The sequence below is a fragment of the Balearica regulorum genome, chromosome 1 (assembly GCF_011004875.1).
Source record: "Balearica regulorum gibbericeps isolate bBalReg1 chromosome 1, bBalReg1.pri, whole genome shotgun sequence".
Classification (NCBI taxonomy): Eukaryota; Metazoa; Chordata; class Aves; order Gruiformes; family Gruidae; genus Balearica; species Balearica regulorum.
The window spans coordinates 101,067,210-101,091,582 of NC_046184.1; the positions used below are offsets into that span (position 1 = coordinate 101,067,210).

General features: G+C 38.1%; 1 protein-coding gene across 10 annotated transcripts in view; it reads right to left on the reverse strand.

Moving 5' to 3' along the window:
• The window catches only part of POU2F1 (POU class 2 homeobox 1), a 115,887-nt gene that overhangs the window by 12,111 nt on the left and 79,403 nt on the right, over positions 1-24,373 (reverse strand). For 7 of the 10 annotated variants that reach the window (XM_075768638.1, XM_075768710.1, XM_075768690.1 and 4 more), the window contains 6 exons: positions 19,386-19,512; positions 10,843-10,937; positions 8,354-8,527; positions 4,466-4,607; positions 2,157-2,302; positions 1,115-1,294 (listed from right to left, as the gene is read on the reverse strand). In XM_075768638.1, the coding sequence (XP_075624753.1) occupies positions 1,115-1,294; positions 2,157-2,302; positions 4,466-4,607; positions 8,354-8,527; positions 10,843-10,937; positions 19,386-19,512 (864 nt within the window). The remainder of the gene's footprint in view (positions 1-1,114; positions 1,295-2,156; positions 2,303-4,465; positions 4,608-8,353; positions 8,528-10,842; positions 10,938-19,385; positions 19,513-24,373) is intronic. The other 3 variants (XM_075768720.1, XM_075768645.1, XM_075768667.1) reach the window with 1 other exon arrangement.

The following is a 24,373-nucleotide window of genomic DNA, read 5'->3' on the forward strand; positions in this document are numbered from 1 at the left end:
ACAAGGGCAGTTTCTTAATAAAAGGGAAATTTTTGTAGGAAAGGTTTCTTAAGTTGGAGTCTGAGTAAACTTACACTGTTACTAAAACACACTATCATAAATCTCACTATGTTCTGCTTTGGTAGCAAGGCATACAACCTTGCTTTCCAATTGGAAAAAAAAAAAAAAGAATAGTTTTAAAAAAAAGACTAAGCACATTTAACATGTCCCTTCCCCTGAAACAAAAGGTTGCATGCACACATCCTGAGACAAGGATGAGGGGAAAGAATGACATATCACCAAAATTAATGGTTTAATGAAGTAGGGGAAGATATTAGCTACTACAGTGATGAAGGTGGAATAAATACTACAAAAGGACAGCTACAGGCTACATAAATTCCACCACATTCCTATTAGCATAGCTACTATGAAATCTAATAGCTACTGTTTCTATTTATGAAAACAGACCTCCATGGACATTGGTAGCAAAGGAGCTGAAGGAACCTTGATGCATGTGTTTTGTTACTCTTATTTTCATGAAGTTTGTGTTTACCTGAGGCAGATACAAGTGTGGGAAATTAATTACATGAGCATTAGCTAAATTGTTCCTTTGTTCCATGTCTTTTTTATATAATTCATTCCTGACTAAAAGCGACAATAACAGCATCATTGGATTTGTGTGATTTAAGTCTCCAAATAATACATTTTACTGCTGCTTATCTACTTATCAGAGCAGCCAAAAGAAGAGGGGAGGGGTAGAGCTGTTAAGCATTTTTTCATTACTATTATTTTACCAAAAAAAAGTTTGGCCAAGAGAGAAAGTCCAGACATAAACTGGAGTTACTATCTGGAATATGTTCAAAGCAATAACTTCAACTGCAAATTTGCTAGTCAGAATATTTACTCACAAGCTGACCAAATAAAACACCTAAACTGAAGGCCCAACTAGTGCCTCATTTGTAAGCATTACCTCTCATACAGTATGCAAGTAGGATATTTAAAATACCAGTAAAATACAAATTTGTGAGAACAAGTCTGCTGTACAAAGAAGGAGTAGCATGTGCAACTTCCACAGTAAGCACAGTAGAACTATCACTTCCAGTGATCTTTGTCAACACAGTCTCTTGATTCTTACCAGTGAGGTTGGGCAAGGGAAAATTGCTTTGATGGGCGAGCTGCTGGTTCCACCACTGCTGGGTGGGTTGATCCTTTTCTCCTTCTGGCGCCGGTTACAGAACCAAACGCGGATCACCTCCTTCTCCATGTTTAGCTGGTCAGCTATCATGGTGATCTCATCCGAGGTAGGCTTTTGGTTCTGAGAAAAGGAAACAGTACTTGAAAAGCTGTGAAATTACCTTCTGAAGTTTTACATTACAGCTGCTTCTTCACTAGGCAGAAATCTGGATGGGCCACTTATATCCAGAATCTGGTCCAGTGATACAGCAGAGATAGACCATAATAGATACTTCTGCCCTCCATCTTCCTAGTTACAGGAACATTTCTACCAATAGTAAGTTGTGATCCTCAGAGGTGGGTGGTGAAGACTAAGCTCACATGCTTCTTTTTGAGAGAAGGGATTTGACTTGTGAGTTAATCCTTCAAGGAATTCTAGACCTTGATAAGGAAATCCTTCTTTCAGCATCTCTCAAAAAGGAATAGGAGAGACTAACTATAGCAATAGCCAAATGAACCCCAAGTTGTCTAGACCTAGAATGAAAAACAGTTGGATTGAGTGGGCTACTTACAGAGGCTATCTGCCCATACAGCTGCACAAAGTGCCTAACAGGAGTAACATAAGGCCAGCTAAAAACCTCATATTGTCTATGTTTAGACTGTCACCCCATTTGTCCATCCTCAGAAAGGGTAATCTTTTTTTCTTCTTTTTGATGTGCAGAATATCAAGCTTAGATCTATGGCCCAGTATCTTGGAATGCAAAATCACAGTCAGTGAATTGCAAGAACCAGAGTTTTTTTGGAGAGAATTTGTGGTTGTTTTTTTTGTTTTTTAAGTGAAGTAGATGTTGATGCAGGCTTCTTGGCACAGCCTTTGTATTCACCTTGCTTAGTACACACAGTTTTCTAAATAGCACAGTAATGGGTTCACTCTAACAGATATGATTATTAAGCAAAGTTTCTTCAATTCTTTATAGGCTGAGCAGAGTAACAGGATCACTGACCTCCAGGAAACTCTTCTCTAAGGCCACACGTATGTTGGTCTCTATGCTGGTGCGTTTCTTCCTCCTACGGTTCAAGCCTTCCATCCCTAGCCCTGGAGAATTCAGGGCACTTGGGCTGGAGAGAGTTGAATCAGATGAGAGGTTTTCTGAAAAAAGAAAGTAGCATAAATCAGATTTTATTTGAATGCAGTACAGCCTAAAGCAAATGTTCTTCATCCGTGCAAGGTTTGTTAAAACCCACTCTGTATCTATTCCAGATATACAGAGATTTCTGACGATCACATGCATTAATTGTTGTACTTGTAATTTACAACATACACTTGAAATTTAAAAGCTACAAGTAAGCCCAGGGGGCGCTCTCTGCTTCTGTATGCTACCCCACAGTGTCCCTTTTGTAATACCTATACAAACTCTGTCTCCCTTACCTCATTCCACCTCACACTCATTCACAAATCACAGTATAAAGAAAAAAAGCAGTAACTGATATCCATGAGCCACAGCTGTAAATCACAGGCAATTATGAAAAAATCTGAGCAGCCTGAAATTTCTTTTACCCACTCTGGAATACTCTAGAGGAAGAGGAAGTTCATAGCCAGCATCACAGTTTTCAACAACTTCTCTCTGGAGATCTTAGCAGATACTCAGTGCTATGCAGTTCTACCAAACTGCTTACACCCACTCCTTAGCTTCACTAGGTCTATAGCTGTCAACCTCTAATCCTGTCTTTCTGACTCCACAGAAGAGCAAAGAGAGAACACGCTTGACCTCACTATGTAGCAGAAAGTGCAAAAGAACCAACGGGCAGGTTCCAGCTTGGAATTTAAACAAAATTATTAATTATGGCACTGGAATTTGTGGGTGATAAGTAGGTGTCAAAGTTCAAAATACCCAAGACCAATGGTAGGCTCAAATGGGCAAGTACATTCAGCTCATTATTTTCTAGATTTTTTTAAATTATTTTGTTTCCCCGAGTAATGGCACCCATAAATGAAATTTTCTCCATCCTGAAAGCCCCACAGGACAAGCTGAGTTCTGTAACAACAAATTCTTTAACACTGCAATGTAACGTAATGGAAAGGATTATTGGTATGCTTCTCCTGCCTGCTTTTATCTAAAAGTAGCCTTTAAAGTCATCTGAATCTTTCTTCCAAATATTTTCATGAAACTTAATCGGAGTCAAAGACAATGGTTCCCACTCTCCAGGCTGTGAAGGACCCTGACACTGTTTACAGTCCTTAGCTTAACTTCACAGATCCAAGTATTTCTTCAGGCTAACAGGAAAAGCAAACTATGGCATTCCTTGCAGCACTGGACTCATCCAGCGTTGCTGGAAGGTTTGGGGACCACTAGAACACTCAGTATGAAGATCTTTATTTTTGCTATCACAGATCTAGGTTACCTAAAGATAACCCCTGTCAGCACAACAGAATGACACTTCCTTGTTTCAATGCAGGACAAATTTTCAACACTGCATCCAATTACTTTCAAAATTCCAGAGAATACTGTAGGCGCCAGCATAAAGCTCTCTTCATTTTGGTAAAAATAGGAAGGCACACACCATCCCTGCCATCTGTTTAGCAGATCCATCAGCTTTATACTACGTACAGTTGTATACTTGGAGGAAAAAACTGACTGACAGCACTCTTAAACACTTTCTATCCTAACACCTAGCACCACCATCCAAGCTCCTTTTGCTGGTGGGGGAAAAAAAAAGGAAAAAAAAAAAAAAGAGAACAAAAAAAGAACACTACCAACATTGGCATTATGAATAACTTATATCCCAGGAGAAAACAAGTCTGGAAGGAAAAAGTGAAACCTAACTCACAAAAAACTCTTCCTATGAGGAGAAAGAGAGTGTCTATATGGACCCTTGGAGAGAGATGAAAAGAACGCACATAGGGGTGTGGGAGGAAATGAATGCAGTAAGCTCTGCCTACTGAAACAACAAATCATGCAACCCTCTCTCTACTATACATCTGAAAAAGAAAGCTAGAAGAGGATTAGAAGTTATATGCATTAACGTACATGAAAGACAGAAAACGTGACACATTATACCTCACCCCCTGCAATTACTCAGCTGGCTGCAGAACACAATTCTGAAAGCTCATACTGGAACGATTTCGGATGTGTATGGGCACATGAAAAGGGAAGTATGGACCCTTAGTCCTACACCCTTGTTTGACCCATGGACGGTTACAAAGATTGGTGGCTTCATAAAACCGTAAGGGCACAAACAAAGCAGTTTTTCAGAATCCTACTGATTCTGAATATACTGATAGGCTGGTGAAGAAATACACAGACTCATTCACCTGCATCATTGAGCCACTTTTCCAGAAGTGGCTTTAACTTGCACATGTTCTTAAAGCTGAGGTTCAAGGCTTCAAAGCGAGAGATGGTAGTTTGGCTGAAGTCATTTCCATAGAGTTTGCCCATAGCGAGCCCAACATCACCCTGGACAAAGAAAGAGAAAAAAGGGATTCACTAACATAGGCACTTCCAAAGCAAGGTATCCTGTCACATTCTTGTGTTCTCTTAGTGACTCCACTACTGCGTGGGATTTCAGTTTCATAGAAACTTGCTCGGGCTACCAAGATTCATGCTAAACCAAATATCATAAAGAAATGTCAAGCCTCAGTCAATTTAACCATGTAACTCTTTCCAGGAAATCCCTGATGCTTTGTCTTAGCATTATCACTGAACAGAACATTCCACTAAATATTAACTTGTGATTTTTTTCTTACTTTTTAAAAATAAGTAAAGGCCAAGTTCTCTTTAGGAGCAGATTTAAGTATCTGCATATTTCACACCAAAGAAGAAAAGTTCAAATAAGAAGAAAGGCAGTGAATTCATGATCTCAAATTAGTAGAAAACACTCTTGAAAATATGTCTGCAAACATGTATCACATTTAAAAAGATGCAAAAATATTCTTATCTGAATTTTTAGTATCTTCTGAGGTTCAAACCAAACTTCTCCCCTGTGGGGATACACATTTCAAAGTGAACAAGAAGTTGAACCATTTCAAATAATGATTAACTCCAGTCTTGACTACCATTACGCATCTGCCAAAAAGCTATCCAGGAGATTTACAGACAGATGATCATCTCTTTATATCTGTTCTCCTTTTCAAAACTCAGTTTTAGCTAGCTATCAGACATTCTGCTTATCCTAATATATATATACACACACACACACACATATCTATGTAGTTTACACTTGCAAAAATCTTGTTTAAAAAACAAACAAACAAATAAATAAACAAAATCCATTCTTGATTGTGGCCATTAAAAACACGATAACGTTTTCTCATTTTATTTTAAAGCTGGAAGGTCTTGCCCTTTGAAAATATGTCTTATTTTTTAAGTATGCTATTTGGTCTAAAGTAGTTTAATTTAGATTTTTCTTTTGCAACACAAAAAAAAGTATGAAAAGTCTAGAAGAAGAGACTGAAAAGCTTGAGCATAGTTAGTGGAGTTTAATTGCAAGTGGGTTAGTGGGATTGTGCGTAAAGCTGGCTCGCTTTCCTTGTAGGTCAGATCCACAACCACAGCTTGATACAAGTATACTAATAGCATGCAGAGTGGCCACATCCAAGCGAGGAAGAAAACAACCTTTGGTAAGCTTCGTAAATTGTGCAGGTGGCATAAAGAAAACAATTTCCTTCCTAGAAGAGGACCAGAACAATTGGTTTGTACATCCTTCAAACAGAGGAAACACGTGGGAACTCACATTTATACCTCTACCCATATGCCAGGATTCCGTGCGTTTTAAAACTCATAAATCATTTCAAGCGAAGTAACAGGGATGCTCTACTGGGTTTATGAAGAAGAAAACCTGGCTATGTAAACCATTTTAGAGATAAGTTGATTTATGTCTTGGCAGGAAAGAATTATGAAATTTGCTCCAGTCCCCCGACTAAATTTAATTCTGGTATTTATGTTGTTCTTACTAACAATTGTCATCTGATTTAAAATGAATAGTTAACCATTTCTTTGTCAATAGTTTTCAATGCCAAAAGGTGGCAGCATTTCAGCTGTAGGCAAAGGAATTTACATATTGGGATGAGAATTTTATATATTGGGACGGGCCACTGAAAGGATGGATGACACAGAGGATAAAGGCACTCTATACACATCTGATCTACTCTGTAGGTTGACTGAAGCTCCAGTACTGAACTGAAACTGATTATAAGTTACATCATGGTTCTGTGTTCTGCTCCGTTAAGAAGCTCAGACGGACTAGGAGAGGTAATACCTTTTACAGAGTAAAAATAACATTGTTCACTCACGTAGCTTGAATCTGTACCAACCAATTAGTCACATATCTGCAGTATTGCTAAGATGCAGTATGCTCATTGTGTCTGTATGTCAAACATGGAAATATTTTTAAGGAAAACAGTTAAACAAAAGGATTTAAATCCACCATCCACTTTTCGGGGTGGGAGAAGAGACAGAACTGTTGAAATTCAAAACCTGTTGTATCTCTCACAAGACAGTACGTAGCAAGTGATTAGTTTGCAATGCAAACTAAATCTTACAATTATTTTGAAAGGCAGGGGTGGCGTGAGTCTGAAAAAGCTTACAGTACCCATTGGAAATAAATTTCTTCTATCCCCTGAAAGACATTCTATTTATCCAACTATAGGAAACCAAAGTAATAGGGTCTCTAATTATCATCCAATTATGCAATTAGGTACACATTATTAGAACTGCCTAACTATACACATACAAACTCAGAGTAGGATAGGAATGCTCAAATGCAATTTTATCACTTTCTCAAGATTCCCCTTTTTTAAGCTCAAAAGCAAATACTGAAATGTAAGCCTGAGCAGTTGTGTTCATTTTTCCTTACCATGAAAATTCACAACTGGGTCAATAAAGAAGGGCTAACCCATAACTTAAAAAAGTCTAGTTGAACCTTTGTAATCATCTCACAGCAGGGCAGATTAAGCATAATAACTAAAGACCTACATGAACCTCCTCAATCAGGCTATGGGGAAGCTATTGTATTTTACTCTATTCTGTTCTGCTCTATTCTAGCTTTTGTGTGTGTCCATCACTTGTATTTCTGTGCCTCCCTCTAGTGGAAAGAAGGGAGGGAAGGAGGCACATATGCCAGCAAAATGCACTTCATTCTGCTAAGAACATTCTGTTCTTGAGTTATAATTAAGATGCTGCCAGGAACTTTCATTATGAACCCTGATTTTTCAAACATTTAGGACTTTGCCAGAAAAATAAATCTGACTTCAGCACGTACTTTCAGCTAGAGTAGATTTACTTATTCCAGCGGGGGGAACAAATCACATATGTTGGATTGACTGCTCTGAGCTCAGACTTTTAAATACCTACTTTGATTTTTGCATTCTATTTCCTCTAGCAAAAAACCACACCTCTGCTTACCACAGACTCCTGCCAAAATTAATTGTTTACCTGGACAGATATTTTAATTTTGCAGGGAAAAAAATTCATTTTGCTACTAGTAAGAAAGGACTCTTGGATCCAAGCAGCATTTCCCTTCAACAGAATAATGGAACATATAAATGCACTTTGTACTTTTTAATTGTACTCCTCATTTAACCATGTTCACTATGTTCAAGATTACTTTTCTTCTGCTCTATGGGTACTTCTGAGCTTTCAAGCAAACCAAAACAAACCACAACTCCAGTTCACCTCTGTAAGGAGACAACTTCAAAGTGACAGTCCTTTCAGGTTTTGTTTAGGAACCTTAGCAAAAGCATTAAGTACAGAAATCATTGATGTTTAATACGAAAATACGCTTGAGAGATAAAAACCCTCTGACATTCAAAGCAACTCCACAGTTGTGACATACTTTTTAAACACACAGAGCAGTTAATTGTGCTGTATGATTTCTGGAACTTTGTACTTCTGAAGAGAGCTTTAAAGTGCTTTGTCCCATTCATTTTATATCCTGCAGAATGAATAGTGCCCATGCAATGACATCTGGAGCTGGTAAATGCACATACCTGCTGGGAAAATAGCTATGCTTTAAAACCAACAGGGAAGTAAGATGGATGTATGGCTTTTTCTGTTATTTCTTAGAAATCCCCTACATAAAGGCCAGAGCATAACCCTATTTAAGAAGGTTCTCCTAGGAAAAGGTGGAATTGTAGTCTCCCTCCAAACTTGAAAGATGAGACCTCAGATTCCACACTGGCAGGCACTAAGGTACACAGCCTCACCTGAGTGAATCCAAGTTTGATCCGTCTTTGTTTGAAAGTCTTGGCAAACTGCTCAAGCTCCTCAAGGTCACTGGGCTCCTCCAAGCTGGGAGTGTCGATTCGCTTTGGTGTTGACTGGCTCTGTGGAAGTGGCTGAATGGGGGTCGCCGCTATTGTGCGTGTTGGGGTTGCTGGCTATTAAGATAGAGAGCAAGGAAAAGATGAAAGACTTAAAAGAATAATCAGCAAAAATTAAATTCAGAAAAGGTACGTGAGGTTTCTTTAAGAAAGATCAATGAATCTGACATTTCCAGCAATCTGAAAGTTCCTCCAATTTATTTACATTCCTCTCAAGAATGAGCAATCACAATCCAGCAAACTGTATTAGTATGACAGCCTTTTAAAGGCTCTGTCAGAACCAATTAAAGAAAAGTAAGAGATGTTCAATGCAGCAGATAACCAACAACTTTCGCTTGCTACAGAAGCTGCTCAAAGAAAGGCTGAACACTCTTACTTGATATAGTTCTATCATTCATAGACAGCTTGGCATTCATCCCCTTTTAATCATTTTAAAATTGAATTTACTGCTTGTGTGAGGTGGCAGATTGTCATCAGCCCAAAAGATTCAAGTCTCCTATTTAATCTTGGAACAGCGAGCACATATGAGGAGGCGGGGGAGTGCAGCAAACATGGCAAGTTTCCTCTAATGCCATCTCTTGTGACTGACTCAACTCTTCCAGTGAGAAAAAAATAGATCCCCCTCTAACCCTCCTGTTGATACTTGCAACAGTAAGCATGAATGTAGTGGTGATACAAAAAATTAAACAAAGGCAACTTGCAGAAAATAATTCCTTTTAGATCACATTTTTCTTCTACATAAAAGGCTAATTTTCCAGGAAGTCCATACAAGGTTCACTATTCCTGAACATTGGCATACTAGAGCATTTTGATATGCAGCAATAATAAGAATCTGAAAAAACCCTGAGCATCCTGGAAAATATTCACAGGTGAACAAAATATATTAAGATCTGGTATTGCACAGTTCAGGCTTTATGTGCAACAGGAACATTGGAAACATGTTTTGAGTGCATAACTCTACCTTCTTACATGCCACAGATGAACTAAGATGGATTTACTGTAGTTAAATTCTATTCAGTTCAGCTGAGGCTCATAAGTAAAGGTGACTTCATGCTTTTATATGTCTTATGCCCAGTTCTGAAACTATGGACTCCTTCAGGGCAAATAAGAACAGCCTCAAGTCTATGCAACACTACAGCACTATGCAAAGTCTATGCAAAGGTCCTGAAACGGCTGTTTTAAAAGAAATGGCCGTTTTAAAAGAAATGGCCTACATATAGCTTGAGTCTTTATGTAGCTCCTTATGTTGTTTTTCTCCTGGGTTAGTGCACTATTTTGCAGTGCACAGCAGATGGTAGAGGGAGGTCAGGATCTATAATTCCATTACTTGAGAAATAATGTGATCATCTATGATCTTTCTAGGATTGCAGGTATGTGTCACACTAACAGTTTTTTATATTTTTTAATTTACATTAAACATAGTATGTAATTACTTCAATATGTCTTTACTGACTTCATCCCCTTTATAAAATTTATTGTAGTTTTGATACTTTTTTTTTAATTCAAGTATAATCTGTAGTAGGGAGTCATGCTGCTGAAGTGAACTACAGAGGTGAGACAAATTCTATTTTCCATGTGGGGCATGAAAAATTCTATAGGTGGTATAATAGAAAATGTAGTTTTCCAAGACTCTTATAGACTCAGGCATCTTATTACAGACTAAAAAAATTCTTATATGTAACCAAGTTGGCAGGAAGATACTGTATGACATTACATGGTATTTAAGAAACAGCATGCAGTCATGTAAGTAAACTGCACAGTAAAAGCCAGAGTGAAGCAAAATTAAATTTGCAGGCACATGCAATCTTAAAATTGCTTTTCTTACAGTCTGAAACCTTAATCATAGAGCTTTAATATTTTAATATGTATCTAACAGAATATTTTAATGCATTTCTAACAATCTCTTCACCTTCCCAGAAGGTAACTAGTAAGACTGGCAATGACTTAGCAATAATAGCAAAACAACTAGGCTGCAATAGATTACCACTGTGATCTTTAGAGAAAGAGGTACCTGTCAGTAGTCCTCTTTTTGAGCCTTTTAAGTGGCCCACACCTTGCTCCTCTCAATTTCACAAATTTGCAGATTTGCCAAGAAAGCCTTACAAGAAATCAAATGATGCTCTAGTGTCATTAACTCAAGATATCAATCATGGAATTTTTCAGCTACTTAGAACGTGAAAAGAGGCACATTAGGGTGGGAACTACAAAACTGAAGTTACTGATACGTCAGCTCTACACAGAATCTATCTAGAAAGACAAACTCATTACTGTAGCTACAGTATCTACTCCGGTAGATAATACAAAGGGTCCATTCACTTTCAATAGTTCAAATCCCCTCAAAGCAACTCATGAACTGTAGAAATAAGCCTGACCTGCGAGGCAAGGGTGATGCTTGGCTGAGACTGCAGGAGGTTGGCTTGGCTTTGCTGAGGTAGTTGCGTTAAGAGATTCTGCGCTTGCAGGAGACCTGGAGAGAGAAAAGGGTGGGTTTTGTTTGTCATTTAAAAAGACTAAAACACAAAATGAGATAAAACAAGGCTCTTGCCAAATAATTTTACCAAAAATTTGAGGCAAGCCTTCACTTCATCCCTGCAAAGGTATCTTCAGACTTTGGACTTTTCAGTCCAAAATCCCCTTGCATTTTCCTGAAGTATATGGGGTGACAGAAGCGTGAAAGTCTGTACTAGTCTCCTCTGCAGAAAAAGTTTGTAATGATTTAGGTTATCCCAGTCCCGTGTACAGGAATCATTTATTGCCCCTTTCACCTTGCAGATTTTGGGCAATCTTCCTGGTTACATCTTCCTGTAACCAACAGCTGACCAAGAACTAGGGAGCCATATAAAAATAAACAACTGAACACTAATCAGATCAAATCCAACAACTGAATGCTAATCAAAACCACAAATTTGGTTCCTTGATCACCCTTCTTCCTCTCTGCATCACCCCATGCTAGCTGCCTAAGAAGGAGGCAACTTTCTCTGGCAAACTTAAGCAGATCACACCAGAAGACAAAACAAGCCCAGATAACCTCTTCCTGGCTGAAATAAAGAAGGAATCTTTTGGAAAAGTAATCAGAATTTAAAGTCTAGGTAAGATACTGAACACTGTTTAAATTGCACAAATAGAATAAACATTACACTGACTATATGAAAACCCCTGCTCTTACGAAAAGGTGGCAATATTAAAGAACAGTTGGGACTGATACAACCAATATATACACTAGACCGTCATTCTAAAAAATAAATTCTCTTAGAGTCCAATATTTGTATGGTTTTCTCTCAGGAAATTGATACATGCTTGCATTTATATATTTTAACTAGAAGCTATCCAGTGTTGGTTTTGTTGGGTTTGGGGTTTTTTTTGCATTTCTAGTACTAAAATGCATCTATTTTTAAGAGGTAAGAATCTTGACAAAAATACACCTACAGTTAGTCAACTCCCTCAATTTTATTGTGAAAAATATTACTGTTATTCTTTAGTTAACTGCTGGCTACATTTATCAATTTTCCATATCATAATTTAAGAACCTGACTAATGAAACCTACACTTAATAGGCACGTTCAATACATCAAGTTCCTAAAACCAAGGGGCAATGATAGTACAACAACAACAGATGACCACTATGGCCACTCAGAAGACAGAACACCAAGTACGTACCACTTAAATTCCATAATTTGAGTTCAACATGGTCTGTTCTGGCTCATCAGCTGGCTGATCAACCAGGGAACACCACTCGTGACCAGCTGCCTCTTAGCAGAATACAGGTAGGGGACATAGGAATTTAGGACTTGATAAATACTGAGTGAGAAACTGGGTATTTTATGCAAGGTTAAGGCTGTAGGAGACATGAAAAGAGGGACTACCATGGGTAGGAAGGAGAAATTGTAGCCTCAATGAGGGATACACAACTACAGAATTGTCTTCCGACAGTGATATTACTTGATACTTTATTTTCTCCCCACAAAGCGTTGAATATGTATTTTAAATAGAATGTGTTGCTATCAAAATGCTCAAAACCTACAGAATAAAGCCAGCTGCTTGTGCAACATAATAGCACAGCATAGACAACTATGAAAATTTGCTTTGCACCACACAATCAACATGTTCCAGCTGTGTTTTTGAAAAGCCACAGCGAGGGAATAGATCAGTTTAAGGAACTTCAAGACAGTTACATGGTGCTTTTTACAATGCAAATATTTGTTCACTTGAAAGATGATTTCAGCTGCCCAAATCTAAATATTAATTAGTGAACAGTCACCTCTAAGTGAAGAGGTTTTGACCTTTATTTAGTGGCAGTGAATTTTAACTGACAACTTGAAATAGAAAGGGGTGAGCCATCACACCAACACTACAGAGTGGCTGATCAATAATGAAACAAAAAATAGGCAGCTGATGGTCACCACATTTGACCTCTAGTCCACTAGTAACACCATCGATCACAAATTACTGACTCATCTTATGACTGTAATCAGAGTAATTAGGATTGTCCTTTTGTGATTTTTTTGTCCTCAAAGAAACCCCAAAGGATGTTTTTCTGGCAATAACGCTTTTGCTGAAGAGCACACTCTTCCTCATTTTATTCTCCTTCATATGTTCTGAGGTAATTATCACTGAAGGACAGTATAAAATATTCTGAACATGTTTAATCTACTCCATTTTTACATAATTTTATCCAGTTTAAGAAATACTGATACAATGTGTCTCAGGCAAAAACTGGAGAAAGAACAAGTTAGCTCAGCCTGCAGCTGACTGAAATAATGATCAAGGGTTGGGGAAAGCAGCTGAACTGTTTTGGCAAAGTATGCATCTCTTCCACTGACTTACAGTCTTTACAGAGAACTGCCATGCACACACTCTGGACTCGTTGGCTTCCATGGGTGGGCAGCTGCAGTTTTGCTCTTTTCAGACATGACTTGTACTAGTCTAAGCTTCACCTTTGGTTTTTTTTTTTTCTGAGAATGAACTATTGGTCACCACTTTGGTCCCAGATAACTTTAGTGACTTATAGGGCACATAGCACAATCTTTTAAATACAGTCTAAGTCCAAAACTACACCTTTTGGGCAACTGCTGAGATATTGGTGTTTCAAACTTTGCTGTTTCCTCAGGAAAACAGTATTTGCATCAGTACCAAACATCGTTATTACCAATAAGGCTGATTGGACAAAATATATTCTCAGCAAATTTGTGGACAATACCAAACATGGGGAGAGTGGTCAATAAGCCAGAAGCCAGGGTCTAGACAGGCTGGACAAATGGAACTTCATGACAATCAATGCAGGAAGATGCAATGTCCTGCATGGGGGCTGGAATAACCCTGTGCAGCAAATACAGAGTGGACGCTGGCTGGCTAGAAAGCAGTTTTGCAGAAAAAAGACCTGGGGCTCCTGGGGGACAAGGAGTTGAATGTGAGCCAGCAGCGTGCCCTTACAACAAAGACAGCCAACAGCATCCTGGGCTGTATTTGCAAGAGTGCAGCTAGCAGGTCAAGGGTTGTGGTTCTTCCCCTCCGTTTGGCACTTGAGACCACATCTGGAGTACTGCATCCAGTTTTGGGTTTCCCAATACAAGACACAGTGACATCCTGGATTTTGTACATTCAAGGTCCACCAGGGTGACTAACAGGCTGAAACAACCACACAGGGAATGGGTAAGTGAGCTGGCTTGTTCAGCCTTATGAGAAGACTAAGGCAAAATGCTATTGCTGTCTTCAAAGACAGAAAAGAACTCTTCTTGAGGGTGCACAGTAATGAGATGTAACAGATGTAAGTTGGAACACAGAAATCCCCAACCAGGTATAAGAAACTCTCCCCCTCCCCGTAAGAGTGCTCAACTATTGGCACAGGTACTTGAAGAGTTTGCAGAATCTCCATCCTTGGAGATGTTTAAAATTCAGCTGGCTGAGGTGCTGAGTACCCTGCTGTAATTGGACCTGCTTTGAGTAATAATACATGACCTGTAGAGGTGTTTTCCAACCTATGTGATTTTTTGAATCTATAAAAACTAATACTGTATTTGTATACTTAACTTTACAGAGGTAGTATTTCTAACCCTCTACTTTAGGTTCTAAGAGCCCAGTAGTACTATTGCATTAAATATGGCATACAAATCACCTACGTGATGCTCAAAAAGAATGACTACATGGAGGTAGGTAAGGATCTATGCAAAAGTGTGATGCTTTAGAGATTTTTTTTTATTTTTTTTTTAAATAGTTCAAGTAAATGCATCTGCCATCATCCAGGACTTCTCCTGTGATGTGTCTGAGTAGTATGAATAATGGCCCAAGCAAAAAAAATCTTCCTGCCAGCCAGCAGTCCCCAAGGACTGATCTGGAGTTCAGTTGTTACTGTATAAAATTAAACAAAAGATAAAACAAACATTCAAGCGCAGATTTTTCCAGCATAATTTTTAAAAAGTTGGCCCAGAAGCATAATACATAATTCATCTCCCAAAACAGTGAATTTTTTCATCTAATAAGAACTTGACTGCTTTTTCTCTGCCAAAGCTGTACATCTTCTCACAGACATATCCTGGAAGTTAGCTTGCAAGACAAGGCCATTACAATGTCATAATTTGATTAACTGGAAACAACTGGAAGAAGAAAGGGTGTCTTCCCACATATTACATACAGTACCATTTGATCAACTTTGTTGAACACTGTTGATGCAAAGAAAGTTCTGGGCACTTTGGTGTATCTCATTTTATCAAACCCAGATCTTCCAAAATGGGGACTCATAGTTGGAATTATGTTGGGGTCCAACACAGGAGAGAAAGTACTAACCTATACATTCCTACAAATCTGTTCCACAGAGATGTTAAACTGCTGCATGCTGCTGCCCCCTTTGCAGTATCCAGGTACCCTTTAAGATCAGTTCAAGAAGATGACACATATGTGCTGAAGTTGGTGAACTGGGGGTTGGAAGAGTACCAATTCAGTGATCCATGCAAAGCTGCTGCCACACTACTTCAATGAAAGTCAGTATTTTTACTCATTGATGCTGTTTGGATGGTTAGAAGCAAAGACGACTTCCAACACGACAGTAAATGCTAAGCATTTAACTCATATCTTGGTTATGGGTATTTGCAGCACAGTGGAAAAAGTCACCATTTAAATCACTTTTTCCAAGTTCTTTTTCATTCGACTTCAAGCTCTCCCCTCTTATTTGGGGAATGAGTTTGAGTCAGCTACATTTTATTCAACTGCTGTGTCAGAAAATATGCTGTCATTAAGAGTGTCTGGACAATGAAGAGCTGGGTCTCCTCATCTGCATACTGAGGGGACCAAAGCACTTCACCTGGTTCACACAGCATATTATTAACAAAATGAGGAGGAGTCCTGTAAGGGCAGTGCAGGTGCACAATCTCAGATGAGATGAACATTTGCCCATGAAAAATTTGATGCATCTGAGAAGAAACACAGGCAACTTCAGGCATCTTTCTCCACCCTCACACTGGGTGAGGGAGCTGCATCCTGATTTATTGTACCAGAGGCCAGCAGGGTAGGTACCAAATTTTAACGTTCATTGCCCCATTTTAAAAATGTGGTTTTTTAATGATAGAAGTCTCAAAGTCTGTAGGACAAGTATGCAAGAAGAGAACAGGACTGGATTTGGCCTGCTGTCATCATTCCAGGTATTTTTACAATAAAAAAATGCAATCATAAACAAGGTCTTTAATAATAAACAGCAATAACTTGAGAATAAGTAGGCCCAGTTTCAATGCTTAAAGCTAATTAGTAGCTTGTCTTCCACATTTGCCTGTCTGGATACTCTATAAGTACCGTTTCTAAACCAGTTCTCTCTCCTTGACAATGATGCAGTCTTTTCTCAGATCTTAATAACTTCTGTTTGCAAGATTAATTTAAATAAAATGCAGCACCGTTTTCCCTCTCCATTCAGATTTTTACCGATACGATTTTTATTGGCAATATCTTCTGAGTAGAAAGGTCATCTAATGACGGTAGTATTTTTAAGAAGCAGCTATAATTCCAGTAAAGGATGTTGAATTGATTATCCTAGAGACAGATCTATTACTTAATAGAACAGATAGAAGAGGTATAAAGACTGTACAAGGTGATACATTCCTGACCATGACTTTAACAATAATATGGAGACAATAATCGCTCCGAATAAGAAGTTGTTCCAAATTTCTATTTCCATTCAATCTTCTGCATATCTGCTGAGGATTGAAAAAAATCCTTCAGTTGTGATGCTACCTATTACAAGTCGTGAAAAACAGGAACTTTACAATTTATTTCATGTAAGCCACTGAATAACCAGAAATAATGTGGAAAAGGAAGATGACTACAATAGACATATGGCAGTGGATTTATGGGGAGAATTTCACATCTACTGCTATGATCTATAATGTGTATTGAAGAAAGATAGCAGAATAACATCCTGATTGTTGATTAATATTTTAGGCATTGAATTTTCTAAAATTTTTCAGAAGTTGGATCTAAGCCATAATGTTCAAGCCCTTCCAAGACTCTAAACATGATTGCTGATGATTGCATTGCTCTGCACCCCATCACCTCTGCAGGTAAAAGAAGCTTTTCTCTACCAAATGTTTACATGTCTTCTACAATATTGCTCAGAGATACTATCCTTCATTTATTTCCCTCAAAACTATTCTCTTGTATTAAAAGTAATGTTTCTCATGTACATGACTACATGTAGTGGTCTGTAAAGCAATAGATTTCTTCCAGAATAATCTATAAATAAATCTGTATTTTCATTTTAGTTATTAAGAGCGTAGACACACACACACATATATAAAGCTGCGTGCAGTTTCAATGAGGCATCCAAAAAATCCTGAATGTCGTTGGTTTTAAAGAAAGCTCTGTACTAGTTTCTTCAGAATATTTATTATTTTATGAAGTTGACTAATGGAGCAATAGGACAAGAACATGGAAAAGTCAGCTGCAACAGCAAACAACAAAATAAAAATACACAATTTCTCAATCTTTCTCATAAATGATAACATACTGTTTGAGATCTTCTAACAATAACCATGAAATACTGCAAAAAGCCATACCAAAAAGTGAGATAAGGGGTATTATGACATACATGTTGCTTTATCATTGAGTGCTCATGAAGAAAATTAGATCCGTTCAAGCATTTCGGTTTGGAAGGTTGTCACACACTAATGGCCTATGGTCAGAATACAGAATATAAATCTTCCTACATTTTGAGCTATTCAGTTGTACGGGTTGCACGTTACCAGTAAAACATGGTGTTTCTACACACAGCGCGTCACTGATGACAGCAATATGCAGGTCTTAAATTGCAGTGAAGAATTAATTTTCAGAGATGGCCCCCAGAAAAGGTATTACGAAAACCTCTTCTGATAGTTATTCTACTTCATAAGATTTTAAGCAAACAAACAAACAGCCTTCCTTCCTTTCTATAATGCGAACAACTCATTTTCAGATATGAATATAATTTGCTTCTGTTAGTTTCCTTCTTTGTGAAGCATCTTCAGAGATATTTTAGAAAACCAGCAGAAATTAGCTGAAAAATGTAGGCAGACATCAATACCAGTGAGTTTTTCAAAACAATGCTTTTAAAAGATTTTTTTTTTTTTTTTTTTTTAAAAAGAGAAGCCTACTTTAAAGAATCCTTGAATTTAACTTTGGTGAAGTTTGATTTCTTCTAGAAGAATATGTTATAACCTTTTAAGTTCTGCTTAATTTTAAGAAACTAGTACATCACTAAATGCATCCATGAATAGTCTTTTAGCCATTTTCTACCAGTGCTGGTATAAAAGCTCTCCTAAATCAAGTCCTATTAAAAGAAAGTTAATTTTGACTAACCCTTTATTCAAATGTGAGAGCAGTGAGAGAGCTTCAGCATAAATGGAAAGCCAGTTCTATCCAAGTCATGGGATATAAGAAGGAATGATGCATGAAAAAATTGAAAGGAACAGAAGAAAATGAGGTGCAAAGAGCTGCTTTATAGGACAGCCAGGCTCTAGAGGACTCAAGTGTAACAGGATTTGCCTTCTGAGCAAGAATCTTTGGATTCCCAGACCTGAACAACTGAGTAGAGTTCAGGTAGAATAGAAAGGGGGAAAAAAGACCACTGGAGTATATCAGTATACCAGCATAAGAGGTCATGGCCAAATGTAGTTTTCTGTGGGCACCAACAAATGAGGTGCAATCAGTACTGTGATGTATTGCAATTTGAAAGCATGAGTTCTTAGAACAAAGTTCCTAGACAACTTCTTAACCGGTCTGGCACACTACCACCTACCACTGCCTTGGTTTGCCTTTAACACGTAAGCCATACCCAGTATATTGCCAAAATACTATTTTCAAGAGTTGTTATACAAAATCAAGCATTCTAGCTCTTTTCTCAAGGTGTAATTGTTATTTTCATTTGTCATGTTTATGACAAAATTCACTGCACCCTCTTTAGGCTTAAGGACTTTCCTAGTCTCCCACAAGGACCCTAGATTTTGTGATCTTTTTCCAGTCTTAGAATTCTGTAGCCCTTCTAGCATTGACCTAATCCAGACAGCCCACATACCCTCCAGGCCTTCACGTCCTAGGATTCTGCCTTTTAATTCTGGAGAGTTATCTTCTCCAAGTTCTCTTCCCAGTAGGCTTCCTTCTTGAGAGCCCAACTTAGAAATTCAGATGCTGCAGTATTTCCCAAAAAGCCTTGTTGTTTACAAATGTTCCCATGACACGATCTCTGGATTGATCCTTCTTGAGAAGTGAGCTACACAAACTTTGACAAGACTGAGGTCTAACACCCAGAAAGGGACAACCTGTTAGAGTCTCCTAATTGCAATACTGTTATTTCTCCTAGGGAATATCAACAGTCAGTGAAAGTGTATGAACCACCTCAGTTTCACATTCTCTAAAAAAAGCTACAGATAAATCATCATCTTTTCTGGCAAGGAGCACTTACCCTGCTGCCCCTGCGGTGTTTGTGAGATGATGAACTGTGCTGGCTGCAAGTTGGTTGTTGGATGCACCAACACAAACTGTTGCAGGTTGAGATTCTGCTGCTGAAGCTGCTGCAAGTGCTGCAAATCCTTAAGGAAACAGGGGAAGGGGGAAAAAAAGGGAAAAAAAGAAAGAAAAAAAAAGAAAAAAGAAAAGAGAAAAGAAAGAGCTGTGTGTTAGACATTTAAGTCAGCCATGACTCCCAATGTAACTAGATTTCCTATCAACCAGTTACATTCTAACATTTAGAGATAAAAGTGGATGTCAAACACAGCAGTCCTGCTACAGAATATCCTTTAGGCTGGCAATTTGAATTTCGCTGTTATTCATAAAACCAAACAAAAATTGTTTACCAAATAACCCAGCAAAATATTTCCAGCACTGTTCTGCTTTAAAAAATAAAATAAATTAAAAAAAAAATCAAAAAATCACTCTTCTTTCCCCCCAAATGCAGAAGTTTTCAAATACTTCAGACTTAACAGCACCCAGATTTCTCAGACCTAATTTTTGAGGATGGAACTCTGCTACAAAATTCATTGTTGACAAATCAAGCATATTAGCTGGGAGCTATTTTTGTTTATAACAACCACAATCTGCAATTACCATTCTAATCAGCAACAGGAAAGCAATACAGATTCCTAGTTTGCACTCTGGTTGTTTAGGTAAAATTTCAGGAAGTAGCTAACTCAACACACTAAATAAATATATTTGATTAGTTCTGAAACAAATTACAATAAGCTCAGTAGACATGGCTATAATTAAACAGAATAACCCAAAACACTGCACTATTGTGGAGCCCTACTTTAAACCATTCAGAACTATTAATTTTCTATAATTAAATGACTGGTCTCAACATAAATGCTAATCTCTGACAAACTGAATCATCAAGAAAAGAGCTTCAACTTGCTGTTTAGCTGGAGAATGAAAACACTGAGAACTGCTTATAAGTATTCCTACCAAACTAGCCTTTTTCTTTTCATCTTCTCCAAACAGGACAATAACAAGAGTAACTGAAATTTGAAAATTGAAGCACAATGTGAAGCAAGCCAACATAATGGAGGTAATCGATGAAAACTATCTATAGACATATGTAGAATCTTTCTATCTTTCTGAGAAGAAGCTGTTTCAAAATACCTGCCAAGCAGGTGGATAAAAAGCCTGAAGTACTTCCCCAATTACAATCTCCCATTAAACAAACCAAACAAAAACCCTCCCAAAAGTCTATTTCAGATGAGTTACTTGGATACCTGGGTACCTGTTTGCAGACAGATACCCTCTTCTGGGTCCAACTGTGTCAGAAGATGTCAACAATGCCAGTTTGCTCCTAAACCAGTGCTCAATCTGGCTGCTTGAATGGAGCTGCTTGTTTTAACATACTTCCTAACATACTTAAGTTAAAGTGAGCCAGACTTACAAAGACCTGCTTCTTAAGGCCAGTGAAGTAGCCCCCATGCATTTTGACTGATGCTGGTTACTGAGCACTTGCACAAGCTGTTCAGCCAGCAGATGTGAAACACCATTAACTGCGAGCAATGGAGATGGTGATGGAAAACTCAAGACAGACTGACAAGGATAACTTTTTACTTACACAACACAACTGTTTGCAGAATGTAGTAATCTGTCTATGACCTTACATTATCTTAAAACTGTTAAACTAAGACTTAAAAGTTGCAACAATCTCCTTCTGGGGAAGAGAGGTAGGGAGTGTCAGTGGGTGGAAAGGAAGACTAGGGAGGGGAAAAAAAAGAAGAGTTCATTGATTTATGAGACCATAGACATGCATTATAAGCAAATGACTACTTAACCTGCATTAAAAACACACTGGCCATCAATCACTTAAGCAACGTGGTCATATTAAGTCAAAAGCATGAAGTGTAATAATAAGGTACACAGACACCAGATGGATTGCCAAAGCAATGCTCTTTAAGAAATAGGAACTTCCAATTTATAAGAGAACGGTAAAATCTTAAGAAGTGTCCCCCCCGGCACAACAGAGTGTTTTTAAAGTTGATAGTATCATTTCCTTTCAGAAAATTTGAGAAGTATTGCAACCATTCCTATGAAATTGAGGTCAATTTCCTTCCTAAAGAGAGAGAACTGTTCCAGTTTTCCCCAGGAACTCCATGTTTCTTCTAACTTCGTATCAAAGTTACATCAGTCAGAACTGCTACTGAAAACTCTTTACCTCTTGAGCTCAATTGCAACATGGACCTCCACTCATTTATTCATTGATTTTCAATGCTCTGTTGGTTACTTTTGCAGATTGAGCAGACCCTCCCGTACAAAGGGGGCTCATACCAAATTGGATGTGAGGACTAGATGCAGAGGAAGAAGCAGAAAGAGTAGGGCAAAGTGACTAAGGCTGTGAATGCTGGGTGGAAGAAAAAGAAATGAAGAGAGGCTGAAGGATGAAAATAGTGATGAATAAGAGAAAAAGTAGAAGCACAAAAGGAAGAGTTGGGAAAAATTTTTGAAGGAAAAAGGACAGAAAAACAGATATGTTGAGGACCTCCCCCACCAAAAGCAAACAAATGAAACTCCCCCAGATGACCAAGTAGATCTCAGATGATTTGAAGCACCATCACAGGAGTTGGAGCCACATACAAGAAAGAATACAAAGAAACAGTGCCAGTGTATTTGTAAGATCAAAGGAGGACAGCTTTTTGTTTAAGACTATAGAATTCATAACACAGGATACCCAGCTAAGACATGACAGCTCTTATCATCAGGCTCCTACACTTTAATATGAAAAAAACATTTTTAAATTGAGGCCTCAGGGATAACTGGTATAAGCAATCTTATTCAGTGCATCTGCCTTGGTAAATGGTATCTTGGCTGAGTCTTGTTTAAATACAGAAATATAATTCTGAAATGCAGAATGGAAACAAAACCTCCAAGGCTAATCACTCTTAAAGAGCCCCACCAGCCCCTCAAATTCATTTGAAATCAAACTTTATTTCTACCTTGGGAAAGTTTTATTATTTAGTTAATTGTAGCATTACAGTAAATCTCCCAACAGCAACCATGCAAACAACCCTGACACTGTTTTCCTATACTGATCTTTTTTTTCCTCAATGGTAAAATCTGTATACTAGCACAAGCACATAGAAAGAGATGGAAAGACTTTTGTGGAGACATGCATGTCTTATGGTGCTGCCTAACAACTTAGATCAAAACAGTCCAACTCCCACCTCAGCAGAATAATCTGCCAAGTGCTACGTCTTGACATGAGGAAGTTTTTGGTTGTTGTGTTTTTGGTTTTCTTTTGGTTTTTTTAAATCATCTAAAGTTCTAAATTCAGTGCCTTTATCTCTAGTTACAGCTTCAGCATCTCTGTCATTTTGATGTTTACATCATATAAACACTGATCATGGATTCTGAAAACAAGTAAAGTTTACAAAGAACTCCAAAACTCCATGCAACTGTTCAGTGACATTTAGCATCAGCCCAGCAGCAGCACTAACATCTTACCAGACTGCTGCAGCTGGTACCTTACATTAACTGTGGTGCATATTAAAGAAGTCATGCTTGTGCAATTAGTTAATTAAAATAAATATGGTAATCCCCCTGCTGCACAGACCTGCCAGTTAATCAATTATTCAAAAATCATCAATTAAAACAAACAATCAGCTGTGTGTTTACAATAGCAACACAAACAAAGCTGAGCACTGTTTATAAACTGCTGTCAAGATGGATCAAAAAGCATGGTATCCACCTACAAACCTAGATGGTAGAAGTTTTCCAGAAAGTATCTCAAATTACATCCAACACCTGCACAAATCATACCTTGAACCTTCATCATAAGACCCAGCTAACAAGATTCAACCAAGCTACATTTATATATCAAAATAACATATCCTAAAAGAAATTAATTGTAAAGTCAAACGTTTCAGTAATTAGGAATGCCAGAAAACAAGTGAAACTCATTTTTCCCCTTGTGCTACAAATACACATTATATGGTGGCAACTACATGATCCCATGCTATTTTTCATAGAGCCTTTAGTTCATTCACGTGCACAAACCAGACAATGCTCACTTCAGAAGCTCCTATTTCACGGTACATGCCTGATCTTTTCAACTCCTCTCAAACACTTCTCTGAAGATTTTGTAAGTTCTGGAGAAAAAACCCAGTACTAAATTAGTAAGTGTAAATGCTTTGCGCATTTTCATAGCTTTCCAGTGAAGCAGGAGAGCAGGATTAGCAACATCTCACACATGCACAACAATGCCTTCAAAAGTATCCACTAATTTGGTGGCTTATTTGATAAATATAAAGTCAGAAAGTTCAAGGTGCAGATTTTATTAATATGAAATTTCAATGCTCCACACTTCAGTAAAGCAGACCTCACTACCTTAAGCTGCACACCTGGAAGACAAGAGGCACACACCTGTGGATCACTTACATTCAGGTTAAAAGACTTGCATAATATCAAATGGGAACTTGGTGACAGATGCATGGAGAGATGTTAGAAGCTAACCATCAACTTCCTTGACAAGGACATTTCCCATTCTTTTCTTGAAATCTGCCTGTATTACTGGCTCCAGACAAAGGCTTAACAAAACTAAGAGATGATCTTGGGAGTTAGGAGTTTCCTTCAACGCTACATCCTTGAGTCATCTCCAGATCATTACAGTGAAGTGGGATCCTTTGCTAAAACAAGCATTAATATCTGGTCACATGCCTCATCACAGTGCATCAAGAGGCTCAGTGTGAGGGGTCTGTGGGCAGCATCAGTACAGGCCTTTTAAATGTGGGATGGTATCAGCTCTGGCCTCGCTAAACACAGCCAGAGAGGTCAGAGCTCTTAGATCAACACCACAGAAGTTTGTCCCTTCAGCTAATAAAAAACTGATAGCACAACCAGGCTGTTATTCAGCTAGTACACTAGCAAAATAAAGGAACAGCACATGTCACCAATGGACTTCACAGATAATTGTGACATTTCCAT